General features: G+C 43.5%; 1 protein-coding gene across 6 annotated transcripts in view; it reads right to left on the reverse strand.

The window, feature by feature from the left end:
- The window catches only part of LMO7 (LIM domain 7), a 230,389-nt gene that overhangs the window by 152,952 nt on the left and 63,733 nt on the right, over positions 1-13,704 (reverse strand). For all 6 annotated transcript variants that reach the window (XM_077297225.1, XM_077297229.1, XM_077297226.1 and 3 more), the window contains exons 3-4: positions 9,685-9,755; positions 4,311-4,380 (exon numbers count right to left, since the gene is read on the reverse strand). In XM_077297225.1, the coding sequence (XP_077153340.1) occupies positions 4,311-4,380; positions 9,685-9,755 (141 nt within the window). The remainder of the gene's footprint in view (positions 1-4,310; positions 4,381-9,684; positions 9,756-13,704) is intronic.

Genomic DNA, 13,704 nt, shown 5'->3' on the forward strand with positions numbered 1-13,704 from the left:
CAGGAAAACAGAAGAATTAACTGGGTAGAAATGCAAAATGAGCAACTAAGTACACAGTGCTATATAATATGATGATTACAATATTTTAAGAGGATAAAAACTTTGGATGGGAGTGCTTCTTTAATGCAAATGTTGCAAGACTGGCATAAACAACAAAGAAAGCATGGCATGATGTGGAGATTTCAGCAGTGGCCACTACATATTGCATATATTAGATGGTGGCCCGATTCTAACGCATCGGGTATTCTAGAATATGTATGTCCACGTAGTATATTGCTCAGTCACGTAGTATATTGCCCAGCCACGTAGTATATTGCCCAGCCACGTAGTATATTGCCCAGCCACGTAGTATATTGCCCAGCCACGTAGTATATTGCCCAGCCACGTAGTATATAGCCCAGTGACGTAGTATACAGCACAGAGCCACGTAGTATATTGCACAGCGACGTAGTATATTGCACAGTCCACGTAGTATATTGCCCAGCCACGTAGTATATTGCACAGCGACGTAGTATACAGCACAGAGCCACGTACTATATTGCCCAGCTACGTACTATATTGCCCAGCCACGTATGTCACAGGTTAAAAAATAAAAAATGAACATACTCACCTTCCGATCCGAGGGCCCATTGTAGTTGTAACATACTCACCATACTTGTAGTTCTGTCGCCTGTGCGCGGTACAGGCGGCAGCTTCCGGCCCCAGGGTGTGATGACGTCGCGGTCACATGACCGTGACGTCATGGCAGGTCCTGCTCACGCAGGTCCTGTGATGACGTCGCAGTCACATGACCGTGACGTCATGGCAGGTCCTTCTGCCATACGATCCTTGCTACCGGAACCTTCCGCTTGCACAGAGCGGTTACCGTAGGATGAAGAGGAATGGGAAAGGCGGCGGAAGGTGAGTATATAATGATTTTTTATTTTTTTTGTTATTATTTTTAACATTAGATCCTTTTACTATTGATGCTGCATAGGCTGCGTCAATAGTAAAAACTTGGTCACACAGGGTTAATAGCGGCGCTGGCATTAACCCTGTGTGAGCGGTGACTGCGGGGAGTATGGAGCGGCCGGCTGGCACTGACTGCAGGGGAGTAGGGAGGGACTAATTGGATTGTGCCCGTCGCTGATTGGTCGCGGCAGCCATGACAGGCAGCTGGCGAGACCAATCAGCGAATGAATAACCGTTACGGAAGTTGAGGACAGACAGACAGAAGTACCCCTTAGACAATTATATATATAGATTGTACAGATCTGTGCTGCTGAGCTCCGATCAATCTTTACATCAAACAGCCATCAGAATGACTGATCAGTGGGTCAACATTAGATGCCCAGAAAACCCCTTTAATCTAGGGTCGCCAAGTAATAAATAAAGGATGGTATGTAATATGTTGGTACAGAGCCAAGCAAATAGTGCCCTTTATCCCCTTCAATTGTATCCGTTTCAACAACGACGTAAAACTCCAGTATTCCCAAATACCAAGAATCTAAACAGGAAAACTAACAATTTTAGGACAACCAATCATAAAAAATAATGTGACCTCTGGAGAATGTGTTACATTTACTATAAAATATGTCCGTTACATATGCAAAATTATTTAAGTAGTTTTCATGATATTTTATCACTTACAAGATTTTTTAGCACATTGAAAAAAAAAATGCTTCCTAACCAGCAGCTACTGACGAGAAAAAACAAAAGCAGGAAAAAATAAAACTGTAAAAAGGAAAGAGTCATTATGAAAACTCAAGCACTTATGTGTCAAGTAACTTACAGTGAAAATATGGCAAAAGATTGATAAGAAGCTAAAGCACACCCTAGACAAACAGCTTGTGAATCTATTACTATGGCTTCTTTGCAGGAAAATGTAAAACTCTCTCAAATCTAATATGATCTATCCATTGTGAACAGCAGCATTTGTCCTACACAAATCTGATAAAAAATTAAGATGGTAGTGTTAACCGCCGGCATAACCCTAAGCCTCACACATTACTTTCATACACAAAATAAGCACATATTTATTTTATAAGAGAAATAGAAAAACAGAGACTGAAAGAATAAGTGGAGCAAAAATGCAGTGCTTTCTTAAAGGGAACCTGTGAGCAGGATTGTGCACAGTAACCAACAGACGTTGTTAGGTCGGCGCCGTTATACTGGCTAAAATGATACCTTGGTGATGATATCCATCTTATGGTTGTTCTTTAAAAACTGAAAATAAAGACTAATGATATGCCTGTGCTGCAGGGCGGCCTGTGAGGGTCTGCATGTGGTGCTCTGATTAGCTATTCATAATGCAGACAGGTCACTGATCCCTCAGTGACCTGCTCCCTATTTTGCATAATGAGTATCTGTAGGTATAATTAAAATTTATATATATATATATATATATATATATATATATATATATATATATATATATATATATATATATATATATATATATATATATATATATATATATATATATATATACACACACACTTCTGCAGGCAGGACCTTCTCTGCAGCATAATCACATGTTTCATGTCCCAATAATACATGTTCTTCATGTTATTCAGCTAGAGAAAAAAAAATTTGAATATGGTGCATGCAGCGCCTGCGTAGTAGCTATTGGTGTATATAGCTGTGATCGAATAGCTGCTACTGAGCACGCGTCGGTGGCGCCATCTTACTGGAGAAGAAAAAAAATTCCTCCTCCAAGATGGCACCACCCACGTCTGTGCAGCAGCAGCTCGGAGATCGCATTATGAATAGCTAATCAGAGTACAGCATGAAAACCAGCCCCAGAGCACGGGCATATCGTTAACTCAAAACTGAAAATAAAGATTACACAACAACCACAAGACTGATTTCATCAACCATGGTATCATTTTAATCAGTATAAAGGAGCTGACCTAACATTGTCTGTAGGTTAATGTGCACAATCCTGCTGACAGGATCCCTTTAAATCATTAAAATCTAGTTGACTAAAGTAACTTTAAGGGGATTTTCAGGACTTAGATCTTGATGGCCCTTCGTTAACATAGGACAAGAAAATTAGATTTTCATGGGTCTGACTCCTTGCACCCCACTGATCAACTGATTAAAGAAGTAGTTACTACACACAGCTCCATTCATTTTGTAGTAACAGGGTTTGGATTTGCAAGTCAGTAGCACAAAGAACAAAATTATGGCGCCTCATGATCCCTTGAAGATCATAAATTACATACAAGATACTAAAATGATCAAATTAGCAGTACTAATGTAATCTATAGAATTAGAATAATTAAACTCGCACTAACCTGTATACGCTGATCAAGTCAGAATTTTAAAAAAAGGTTGTTCTTTGTTTTGTTTTTTTAAATTACCAGCATCATAGACCATAGCCAAGTTGAGTTTTTAAAAGAATTGAGAGTTTCTGCTCCAAAAACTGAAGTGTTAACACACCCTAAGAATATGTGCCCTGCGGATCCACAGCAGTTTTCCATGTGTTGTACAGTACCATGTAAACCTGTGGAAAACCAAATCCGCAGTGCACATGCCGGGCAGAAACGCTGCGGTTTATTTTCTGCAGCATGTCAATTCTTTGTGCGGTTTCCGCAGCGTTTCACACCTATTCTATAATAGGAGTACAAAGGTGTAAAAACGCAGGTGAAATCCGCAGGGAATCGGCGCGAAGAAATCTGCAATGGAATCCGCAGCGTGTGCACATACCCTAAAAAGGTAATGCTTAAACTATTCTGCAAACTGTCACCTCTGCATACGGCTCCTCTCCATATAGTACCCCTCCATGCTTCCTCCTTCCGTTCTGTCCAGTTTCCCCCCTTCTCCATATTTCCGCCTCACACTGCTTACTCTCACACTATTCCCACCACAGCCCTAATATTGTGACCTCACACTAACTTCCCCCCCATCTTCAATGTAAGGGTCTACAATCTTAGACGCTTACATTCTCCACCGTGTCTGAAAGACGCAAATGCAATTGAATACAGAAAGACAACTGGCATATACCGATTGTCAGAAATGCTTTGGCAGGCTGGCCATTATGCAGGCCTGTCGTAGACCATGGCCAACTATATTATCTTCTTACTGGCAGATAATGAATTTGCAGTGAAGAACTCTTGCTCCTCGTCCCAAGCTGTAATTTTTTCTCCTGTGCATACAGTACATATGTTTTGAGGTCATTGAAAAGAAACATTTCATTATAACATTATATAACCTGTAGAATTTTTCAGCAACACTTGTAGCAAGATATTTTGGCATTGTGCATTTAGTGAAGTTAATTAGCTGGTCTGTCATTTACATTTTTTGCATTGCAATCTTAGAATACTCACCAAGCCAGCAATAGGTGTGGACAGTCTGTTAATCTTTTTAATAATTCCAGGCTTGATCTTGTTAATTAGGCTACAGAAAAAAAAAAAATGAATAGAACAGAAAAAAGGGTAAAAAAATAAAAATAATCAAGCATGCAAACTGCTAAAAATGTTACCGGCTCCAACTGACATTTTCTATTCAACATTTTAAAAGAGTTGCCCGTACGACTTTTAAAATTTGCCAAGAAGAGTAACATGAGAGAACCTAGAAGTGGTCACAAGAGCGTATAAAAAATCGTTCTGTTTTTCATTCAGAAAAGGGGATGATTTTTTTTCCCCTCACTTGTTATCCAAGTGCAATGGGCTTTTCTTTTAACATTAGCAGTAATTAATCAGTAATTAATCATTTACAAACAGGACTATTTACAACTTCTGTGTTACAGAATTGCAATGTATCCATAAAAATCGGATGCTATACTATGGAATCCAGTTTTTTTTCTAGCACCCATAGACTTGAATGGGTGAGTCTCAGCCAATTCCAGAGTGAAATGGCAGCATGCTAGTAATTTTTTTTCCACAAATTGTTATAAAAAATTTAAAAAAATCTGTCATCAGAGATGAGCAAATTTTTCAAGATTCAGTTCGCCGAATGTCCTGATGTTCGAACAGTGACACCACTAAAGAGTAGAAACAGTACAAAAGGCTTCTGACACACCTTCTACAACAGGCAACCTACCAGATGAAGACCTAACTTGGTCTTAATAAGCGAACTCAGGTCACTCTTCCATTTTTGAAGACCAAAATGAGAAAGGGTCCAAATTTCCCCTGATGGTGTCCCCTTTCAAGGGGGAAAAGCATCTGGCAAGATTTACTCTTGTACCGTGGATCTAACAGAGTGGCAACCCAGTAGCCAGCACTATTTCTAACCCTATGAATACAGGCATCAAGGCAGTGCTCGTGTTGGGCGCTTCCTGCACCTTCATTAACAGTTTGTCTGGTACCATGAGCCCTCCTCGATCGTTGTAATCCACCCTCCCATGGCACCACCTGTGCGTCAGTCCGGAAATTTAAGATATTGTTATCCATTCAGCATCCTCCTCTGGGACCACCACCTCCTCACGCAGACTATTCAAAGTGTGCTCCATCATGTAGATGACTGGAATAGTGATGCGGATGATGGCATGTTTAGAGCTAACCATCTTCGTAGCCATTTCAAAACTGTGCAGAAGGGTGCAGTGGTCCTTCATTTGTACCCACTCTACAAGTGTGATCTGCACAACGTCCGTACTGCGTTGGCACAGGCTATGCAAAAGGACATAATGCACGAGTGCTCATCGCTGCTGCCAGTGTCTCTACAACTTGTGCAGAGTGAAATTCCACCATGTCGGAACATCGCAAATCAAACGGTTAACCGATAGTCCAAAATACCTCTGTAGCAAAGAAAGTCGAAGACCTGCAGGGTGCGAGCATCTGAAGTGAGCACACAGTGACCGTGCTTTCTGCAGCAGCGCATCCAGGCCGGGATAGTGGTATAGAAATTGCTGTTCCACCAGGCTGAGGACTTGAGACATGCAAGGCATGTGTGTGAGGTTGCCCCGGAGTTGGGCCGCCACCAGGTTTGCACCGTTATCACACACTGCCTTCCCTGGCTCCAGGTTCAGTGGAGACGGCCATTATTCTAACTCTGCCTGGATAGCTGTCCACAACTCTTGAGCTGTGCGACTGCGATCTCCAAGGCATATTAATTTTAAACACTGACTGATTGCGGTGAGCTCTGGCTGTGCAGTACAGAGGTGGTGGGGATTCTCGCTGCACTATTGGAACGTGTGTCTCATTAAAGGGAGAGGTTGAGGGCACAGGTGGAGGCCCTAGAGGAATGGCAGGAGCTAGAAGCAGTGGATGAAATGTTCAATACAGAGGTTAGTCCTGCAAGCCTTAGAGATTCCAAGACTTGTGGAGCAGCCCCTTGACTTCCTGCCCTTGCAGCCAAAATGACCCAGTGCCCAGTGAGAAAGATGTAATGCGCCTGCCCATGTTTGCTCGTCCAGGTGTCAGTGGTGAAATGCACCCTGGCAGACAGATTTTTTTCAGTGTATGGGTGATGATGTCTGTGATATGTTGGTGTAGCACAGGCACAGCTTTCTTAGAGAAGTAATGGCAACTGGTGCTGAGAGACTGCAATGGCCATCAACTTTCGGAAACCGTCTGTATCCACTAGGCAGAAAAGCAGCATTTCTGTGGCCAACAGATTGGAAATGGTGGAGTTCAAGGCTCCTAGCTTTGGCATGTCTAGGTGGAAACATTCTATTTTGTGACCACAACTGTGGTAACAGCAGGCAACTCCAATTCCATCCATAACAGCTGACAGGCTCTCACTCACCCTGACTGTATGGGGTAAATAAATGGAGGAGTTTCTGCAGCCAGAGACCTGTGTGTGAACAGTTGGCACGGTGAAGGAAGAGGAAGAAGCAGCAGATGTGACTAATTGGATGGCCAGTGGTTCGCAAGGCCTGCTAGTCGGCATTTTAACGCAGTGAGATTCCCAGACTAAGGCATGTTGATCGCGCATGTGTGGGTTTATGAATGTAGTTGTCAAATTTTTGCCTCTACTGAGGTTTTTTTTTTTTTGCAAATTTGGCAGGCATTGTGAGTTGGGTTAACCTTTACAGTCTCAAAAAAGCCCAGGATAGGCAACACTTGCCACCCCTGCAAACTGCAGATTCACGACCGATGCTGGCCACAGCCAGAATTGTGGCTGAGGATCCAGTGCTTGTCATGGTTGCATCACTCCGTTTCGGTGCGGGAAGCCACAACCTCCATGTCTTCCTCCTCCTCCACCTCCTCTGCTGAGCTATTCTGCTGCGTACCTCTGGGTTCACACCAAGTGGGATCTACAACCTCATAGTCATCCTCTTACTGAGAGTGACCCTGCTCCTCTTCCTGCTCCGACATCACAGTACAGTCCGAGTGTGCCTCTGGTATCTGAGTCATCAGGATCACTTCTACCCTCGGTGGTTAACGTCTGGTGACAAGGGTCTGGATTCTGCTCAGACCCTACTTCATCTGGCCCCAAAACCAACATGAAAAAATTTGGGGTATTGGTGCAGATGCTTTGCTCCTCTGGATTCTGTGATTCTTTGGAGCAGACCTCTGATGCCCATGGAATAGAATGTGTGAACAGCTCTGCAGAATGGCCCATCTTTGGCTCCCCAAAGTCAGTTGGGTGTTTGGAAATCTGTGACATGGGGGTGGAACATTTGTGATTGAGGTGCCACCTCTGAGGATTGTGCCACCTCTGAGGATTGTACTGTGTTTGATGTTAAGGTAGAGGAAGAAGAGGAGAGGCCACTTGATGCAGAGCTTACATCCACTGGAGCAAATGCTCTTTCTATGCCTCATCTACAAGGCATCCCACTGTGCTGCTGCCAAAGAAAGTGAGTGGAGCAGCCCGTCCAGTAACAGATGTTGTCAGTGGTCTTTGGATAGGACGAGACTGTTTGTTCACTTGAGCTTTCGTTAACACCTAACCCACATACACACTGAACACCAATCCTATTCCCCCCCTTCCACAACGACCTCACTTATCCCCCCACTTATGTTGTATGTACCTTTTCCCTCTTTTAACCTTCTATTTCACAACCTTAGGCTGACACTTGTCAGTCACCTGTCACTAAATGAACAATCAGTATTTATTTTCTTAGATAGTGTGGCTGTACAACACTTTTATACCTAACAATTTTGATGAGCTAATGTGACCTCCCGATTCCTCACTGCAACACAGTTTTATCCCAAACTATTTGGATTAGCAAATGCGGCCTCCTGGCAGAATCCCTATATTAGGCCTAACAATTTTTAAGAAGAAATTGGGTCTCCTGATTTGTTGATTTGTTACTACAACACAGTTTTTGCCCAAACGATTTTGATTAGCAAATGGGGCCACCTGAGACTGCAACACAGTTTTAAAAGAAACTAGCTAGATGCTGGAAGATCGATTTCACACAGGACAGGATTCTGTCTAGCTAAGGCTACTTTCCCACTAGCGTCGTGCACTGCACGTCGCTATGTGCCGTTTTGCATAAAAAACGCATCCTGCAAAAGTGCTTGCAGGGTGCATTTTTTCTCCATAGACTTTTATTAGCGACGCAGTGCGACACATTGCCTCACGTCGCAACCGTCGTGCGACGGTTGCGTCGGACCGTCGCCCCCAAAAAACGTTGCTTGTAACGTTTTTTGGTGCGTCGTCTGCAGCATTTCAGACCGCGCATGCGCGGCCGGAACTCCGTCCCCGCCTCCCCGCACCTCACAATGCGGCAGCGGATGCGTTGGAAAACTGCATCCGCTGCCCCCGTTGTGCGGCGCTTTCACAGATAGCGTCGGTGCGCCACAACGTCGCATAGCGACGTGCAGTGCACGACGCTAGTGTGAAAGTAGCCTAACTGACAAGTTCACTTTCAGCAGTAGTAACAGGAGCGACCTCTCTGCGCTGTGACACTGAGAAAATGGCGACAGCAAAACAAGATGTCCGCTTTTTATATGGCCAGGGACATGTGACTTCAGTAGCCAATCACAGAGGACCTTGTGTTATGACGTTGTGGCAGGTTTTTGCACCCTGATTGGCTGCTGGAATGTACATACCATACACTAAGTTAAAGAAAAAAAAAAGAAAAATAAATAAATTGCACTCCCTCCCCTCATAAAACGATTGTTTGATTTATACTGTGGTGTGAGCGAGCACGGAGGATTCTGCTAATATACTCCGGTGATCATCACAAGAACACTTACAAGTGATATGCATTCTTGCAACCAGACGGCAACTGCTTTTTCTTTTCTCCACTGAGACCATTTGACAGAAGCAAAAAATAGAAGTGAGCACATGATTGCTCGTGTGTTTTGCATACATGTAATCAGGCGAGGCGTAACGGGATGGTAGAAACAGCAAAATCCTAACAGTGAGCACGTTATATTCTGGTAAGGCTCCGCATGCTAGACTCCCTCGAAAATTATATGAACGTCCCAGAAAACCCCTTTAATATAGAATAAAAATATAGAGGCTTAGAATGGTTTCTGAGATTCAAATGAAGGTGATAAGTCACCTGCTAATGGAGACATGAATAAATTAGCTTATGCAAAACATTTCAGTAATGTCTGCTGAACTTTATTGTATAGTCAATGGAGTGCAATAATACTATTTTCATTGGTGTGGCCAGAGACAAACCGCCATAATTTTTGCAGGGTGTGCTGGTCCAGGTAAAATTGTCTACATACCTCTTCAGGGCTTGGTGCGAAGCCTACTTACATCACTAATTTTATTACCAGTGGTTGGAATTAAGAAGACACACACCCTGCTTTTTCCTTTAACAACTATGTAACCAGTGTAGAAGACCTTGATACTTACTCACTCAAAAGCACTCCATTTTCAAGGGCAGAGCGGAAATCCTGGCCCCCAAAACCTTTACCAGTTACTTCCTAAAACAAATTGAAAACATACATATTACAAAAGCAAGTGATCCCATTACAATATTTACTGTAAACACATGAAATTATTAATCTATTTTAAAATAGGAAAAAGTGTATAAGTGGAAATAAATAAAAACAAAATACTTCACTACCACATTAGGGCTTCTAAGGTCTCGATGTACCATACATCAACCTAACCACGGCAATCACCATCCTCCGCATTGACGTATGTACATATACATACATACATACATACATACATATATATAATTTCTACTACATTTGCAGGTGATATTCCAAACACTTATTATTGTAGACAAATATGGCATATGTATTGTTTGCATACCTTGATCCATTAAATTTAGAGTGTATTTTGTGGTCTTATTTGAATCCAAATTTATATCCCCAACTATTTCTGCCTAAAAAACATATGGGTCAACACTAGTGTTGAGCGATACCGTCCGATACTTGAAAGTATCGGTATCGGAAAGTATCGGCCGATACCGGCAAAGTATCGGATCCAATCCGATACCGATACCCGATACCAATACAAGTCAATGGGACTCAAGTATCGGACGGTATTCCTGATGGTTCTCAGGATCTGAAGGAGAGGAAACTCTCCTTCAGGCCCTGGGAACCATATTAATGTGTAAAAGAAAGAATTAAAATAAAAAATATTGCTATACTCACCTCTCCGACGCAGCCTGGACCTCACCGAGGGAACCGGCAGCGTTGTTTGCTTAAAATTCGCGCTTTTCTTTCCTTACGTGAAGTCCCGGCTTGTGATTGGTCGCGTGCCGCCCATGTGGCTGCGACGCAACCAATCACAGCAAGCTGTGACGTAATTTCAGGTCATTCAGTATTTTAAAATTACGCTCCGGCTTTGTGATTGGTTGCGTCGCAGTCACATGGGCGACGCAACCAATCACAGCAAGCCGTGATGTAATTTCAGGTCCTTAAGGATTTTAAAATTACGTCCCGGCTTTGTGATTGGTTGCGTCGCAGTCACATGGGCGACGCAACCAATCACAAGCCGTGACGTCACGGGAGGCTGGACACGCGCGCATTTTAAAATGAGCGCGTGTCCAGCCTCCCGTGACGTCCCGGCTTGTGATTGGTTGCCTCGCGGTCAACCAATCACAAGCCGGGAGGCTGGACACGCGCGCATTTTAAAATGAGCGCGTGTCCAGCCTCCCGTGACGTCCCGGCTTGTGATTGGTTGCCTCGCGGTCAACCAATCACAAGCCGGGAGGCTGGACATGCGCGCATTTTAAATTGCTGGTTTCGAATTTCCCTCTCAATCTCTGTTCTTTCTCCGTCGGATTATTACCGGCCCCTCTGCTGTAGCGGCGGTCGCTGTGTATACCGGTGGGGGCAGCTCTACCCCGCTGATAATACCGGGTCCTGTCCTTCCAGCTGTCTGCCCCCAAACACGGCCTCCCGTGACGTCCCGGCTTGTGATTGGTTGCGTCGCGGTCAACCAATCACAAGCCGGGAGGCTGGACAAGCGCATTTTAAAATTTTTAAAATGCGCGCGTGTCCAGCCTCCCGGCTTGTGATTGGTTGACCGCGACGCAACCAATCACAAGCCGGGACGTCACGGGAGGCTGGACAAGCGCGCATTTTAAAATGCGCGCGTGTCCAGCCTCCCGTGACGTCACGGCTTGTGATTGGTTGCGTCGCCCATGTGACTGCGACGCAACCAATCACAAAGCCGGGACGTAATATTAAAATCCTTAAGGACCTGAAATTACGTCACGGCTTGCTGTGATTGGTTGCGTCGCCCATGTGACTGCGACGCAACCAATCACAAGCCGGGACTTCACGTAAAGGAAAGAAAAGCGCAAATTTTAAACAAAGAACGCTGCCGCTTCCCTCGGTAAGGTGCAGGCTGCGTCGGAGAGGTGAGTATAGCAATATTTTTTATTTTAATTCTCTCTTTTACACATTTTTACATTAATGTTGTTTCGATACCGATACCCGATACCACAAAAGTATCGGATCTCGGTATCGGAATTCCGATACCCGCAAGTATCGGCCGATACCCGATACTTGCGGTATCGGAATGCTCAACACTAGTCAACACGTTTCTAAGTAACCGCAATAAGCGCAATTGCAGAGGTAGATACATATGATCGCTATGAAATCCACTTGTCTTGAAACTCAAATATTATTTTCCAGACAATTTGCATTATTTTCAGGCTGTTAAAAATTAGGCACTCCCGCTAGGACAGATCTACACGAATCCACAGTGCAATTTAAAGGGGTTATCCACTACTTTGACAACCCCTTCTCGATCTAAATGTTTGGCCCCTATGAAATTATAAAGCTTATACTCTCCTCCCGTGCCAGCGCCATTGGCATTCGCGGTCCAGGGGCTTTCATGCGGTTTCATGACACATCATGCCCGGTGCCTTCTGTCGAATTGAACATGAAGAGGAAGCCAGGGCTGTAGCTGATCTCTGACTTCTTCATGTTCAATTCGTACAAAGGCGGAGACAATGATACCAGCGCCAATTGGACACCATGTGTCACAACACAGCACAAGAACCCCGAGATTGCGAATGCCGACACCACTTGAAAGGCGTCAGCACGGGAGCAGAGTATTAACTTTTTTTATTTTATCGGGGCCAAACATTTAGATCGAGAAGGGGTTGTCCTAGTAGTGGACAACCCCTTTAAACAGTATAAATGTCCTTGCAATTCAGGACAGGGTTTTGTAAAGCCTCATCCACAATGCTGTATGGTTATGAACAGCAGATGTTCCACCCATAAATTCTGCTGCATATCTCCCAAGTGAGCCTTTGACAGGGCAACTGTTAATTCTCTACTATACAAAAGAGACTATTGGAGGGACAAAAATGTCAAGATATTATAAAAAAAAAGTCCAAAAATGAATTTGCTGCACTGCAGACTTAAAAATGGGATATCCATAGTCCTTCCACTTGGACACAGGAGTGGAACTTAAGTTCACCTTTTGATGCACAAAGTCCACACTGGGAAACCAGGTTAAGAAGCTGGAGAAAAGTAGCTTGACATAATGAATTGATCATTTTTGCCCTACCAACTTTGAAAGCACCTGCTAACTATCAATGGTCAATTTAGGACCAGAAGACACTGTAGACCAACTGTAGACCAGAAGACACTGACAATGCACAGAGCTAGGCTGTTCGTTTTTTTGGCATATTCTTGGTGTGATCTGTCATGTACCTAACTAAAAAGCGACAAGAATCCATGCAGAATTTGCTTGCAGACCAACAGCTACAGGCAGCAAAAATAAAAAATATCTGTATTCTCACGTCTACTGGTCAGCAGTAAACTAGCCTAGAGTATCCATTAGAGAAGCTGGGGAGGAAAACCGTTTTGTTTTGTTTTTTATTTAAAACTTTTAAGATAGTATTTTTTTTATTCTGAATTTGCTTATTTTTCAGTGATCCACAGTAAAATCTACAACGTATCTGTTTTATTGCAGATTTTGACCAAAATTTAATTGGGAAAAGCCACAACAATTTTGCAACCAGTCTAGCACAACTATTCATACTTGTGACTTAAAACATCAGAAGCATAGCTCAGTTTAGTTGGGGAAGTTTTTGTAAAGGGCGAGAGCTGTTCAAATATGATCCACTCTTCGATATAGTGCACAGAGCGGTGTGTGGGCTCACTAGCAAGTCTACAGGTGTATTACCCTGCTCTGTGAATACTTCATCGCAGTACTATGTGCGAATGGTAAGGTTCTAAGGACCCTGATGGGCGGCCATTTATGGAGTCTAATTTACATATAAACACATGCTCATATACACGCGGATCGTCATTATGCAGAGTATGTGAATATATATTTTTACACACCCTCTGCTTATTGACGCTTACACCTTAATAGTATAGCATTTTTGCCAATTAAGGTCAAAGCAGATATAACAGGAACAGAGTGGACGTTAGGTTGTGCACTTTATGTCAGAGA

The sequence above is a fragment of the Ranitomeya variabilis genome, chromosome 3 (assembly GCF_051348905.1).
Source record: "Ranitomeya variabilis isolate aRanVar5 chromosome 3, aRanVar5.hap1, whole genome shotgun sequence".
Classification (NCBI taxonomy): Eukaryota; Metazoa; Chordata; class Amphibia; order Anura; family Dendrobatidae; genus Ranitomeya; species Ranitomeya variabilis.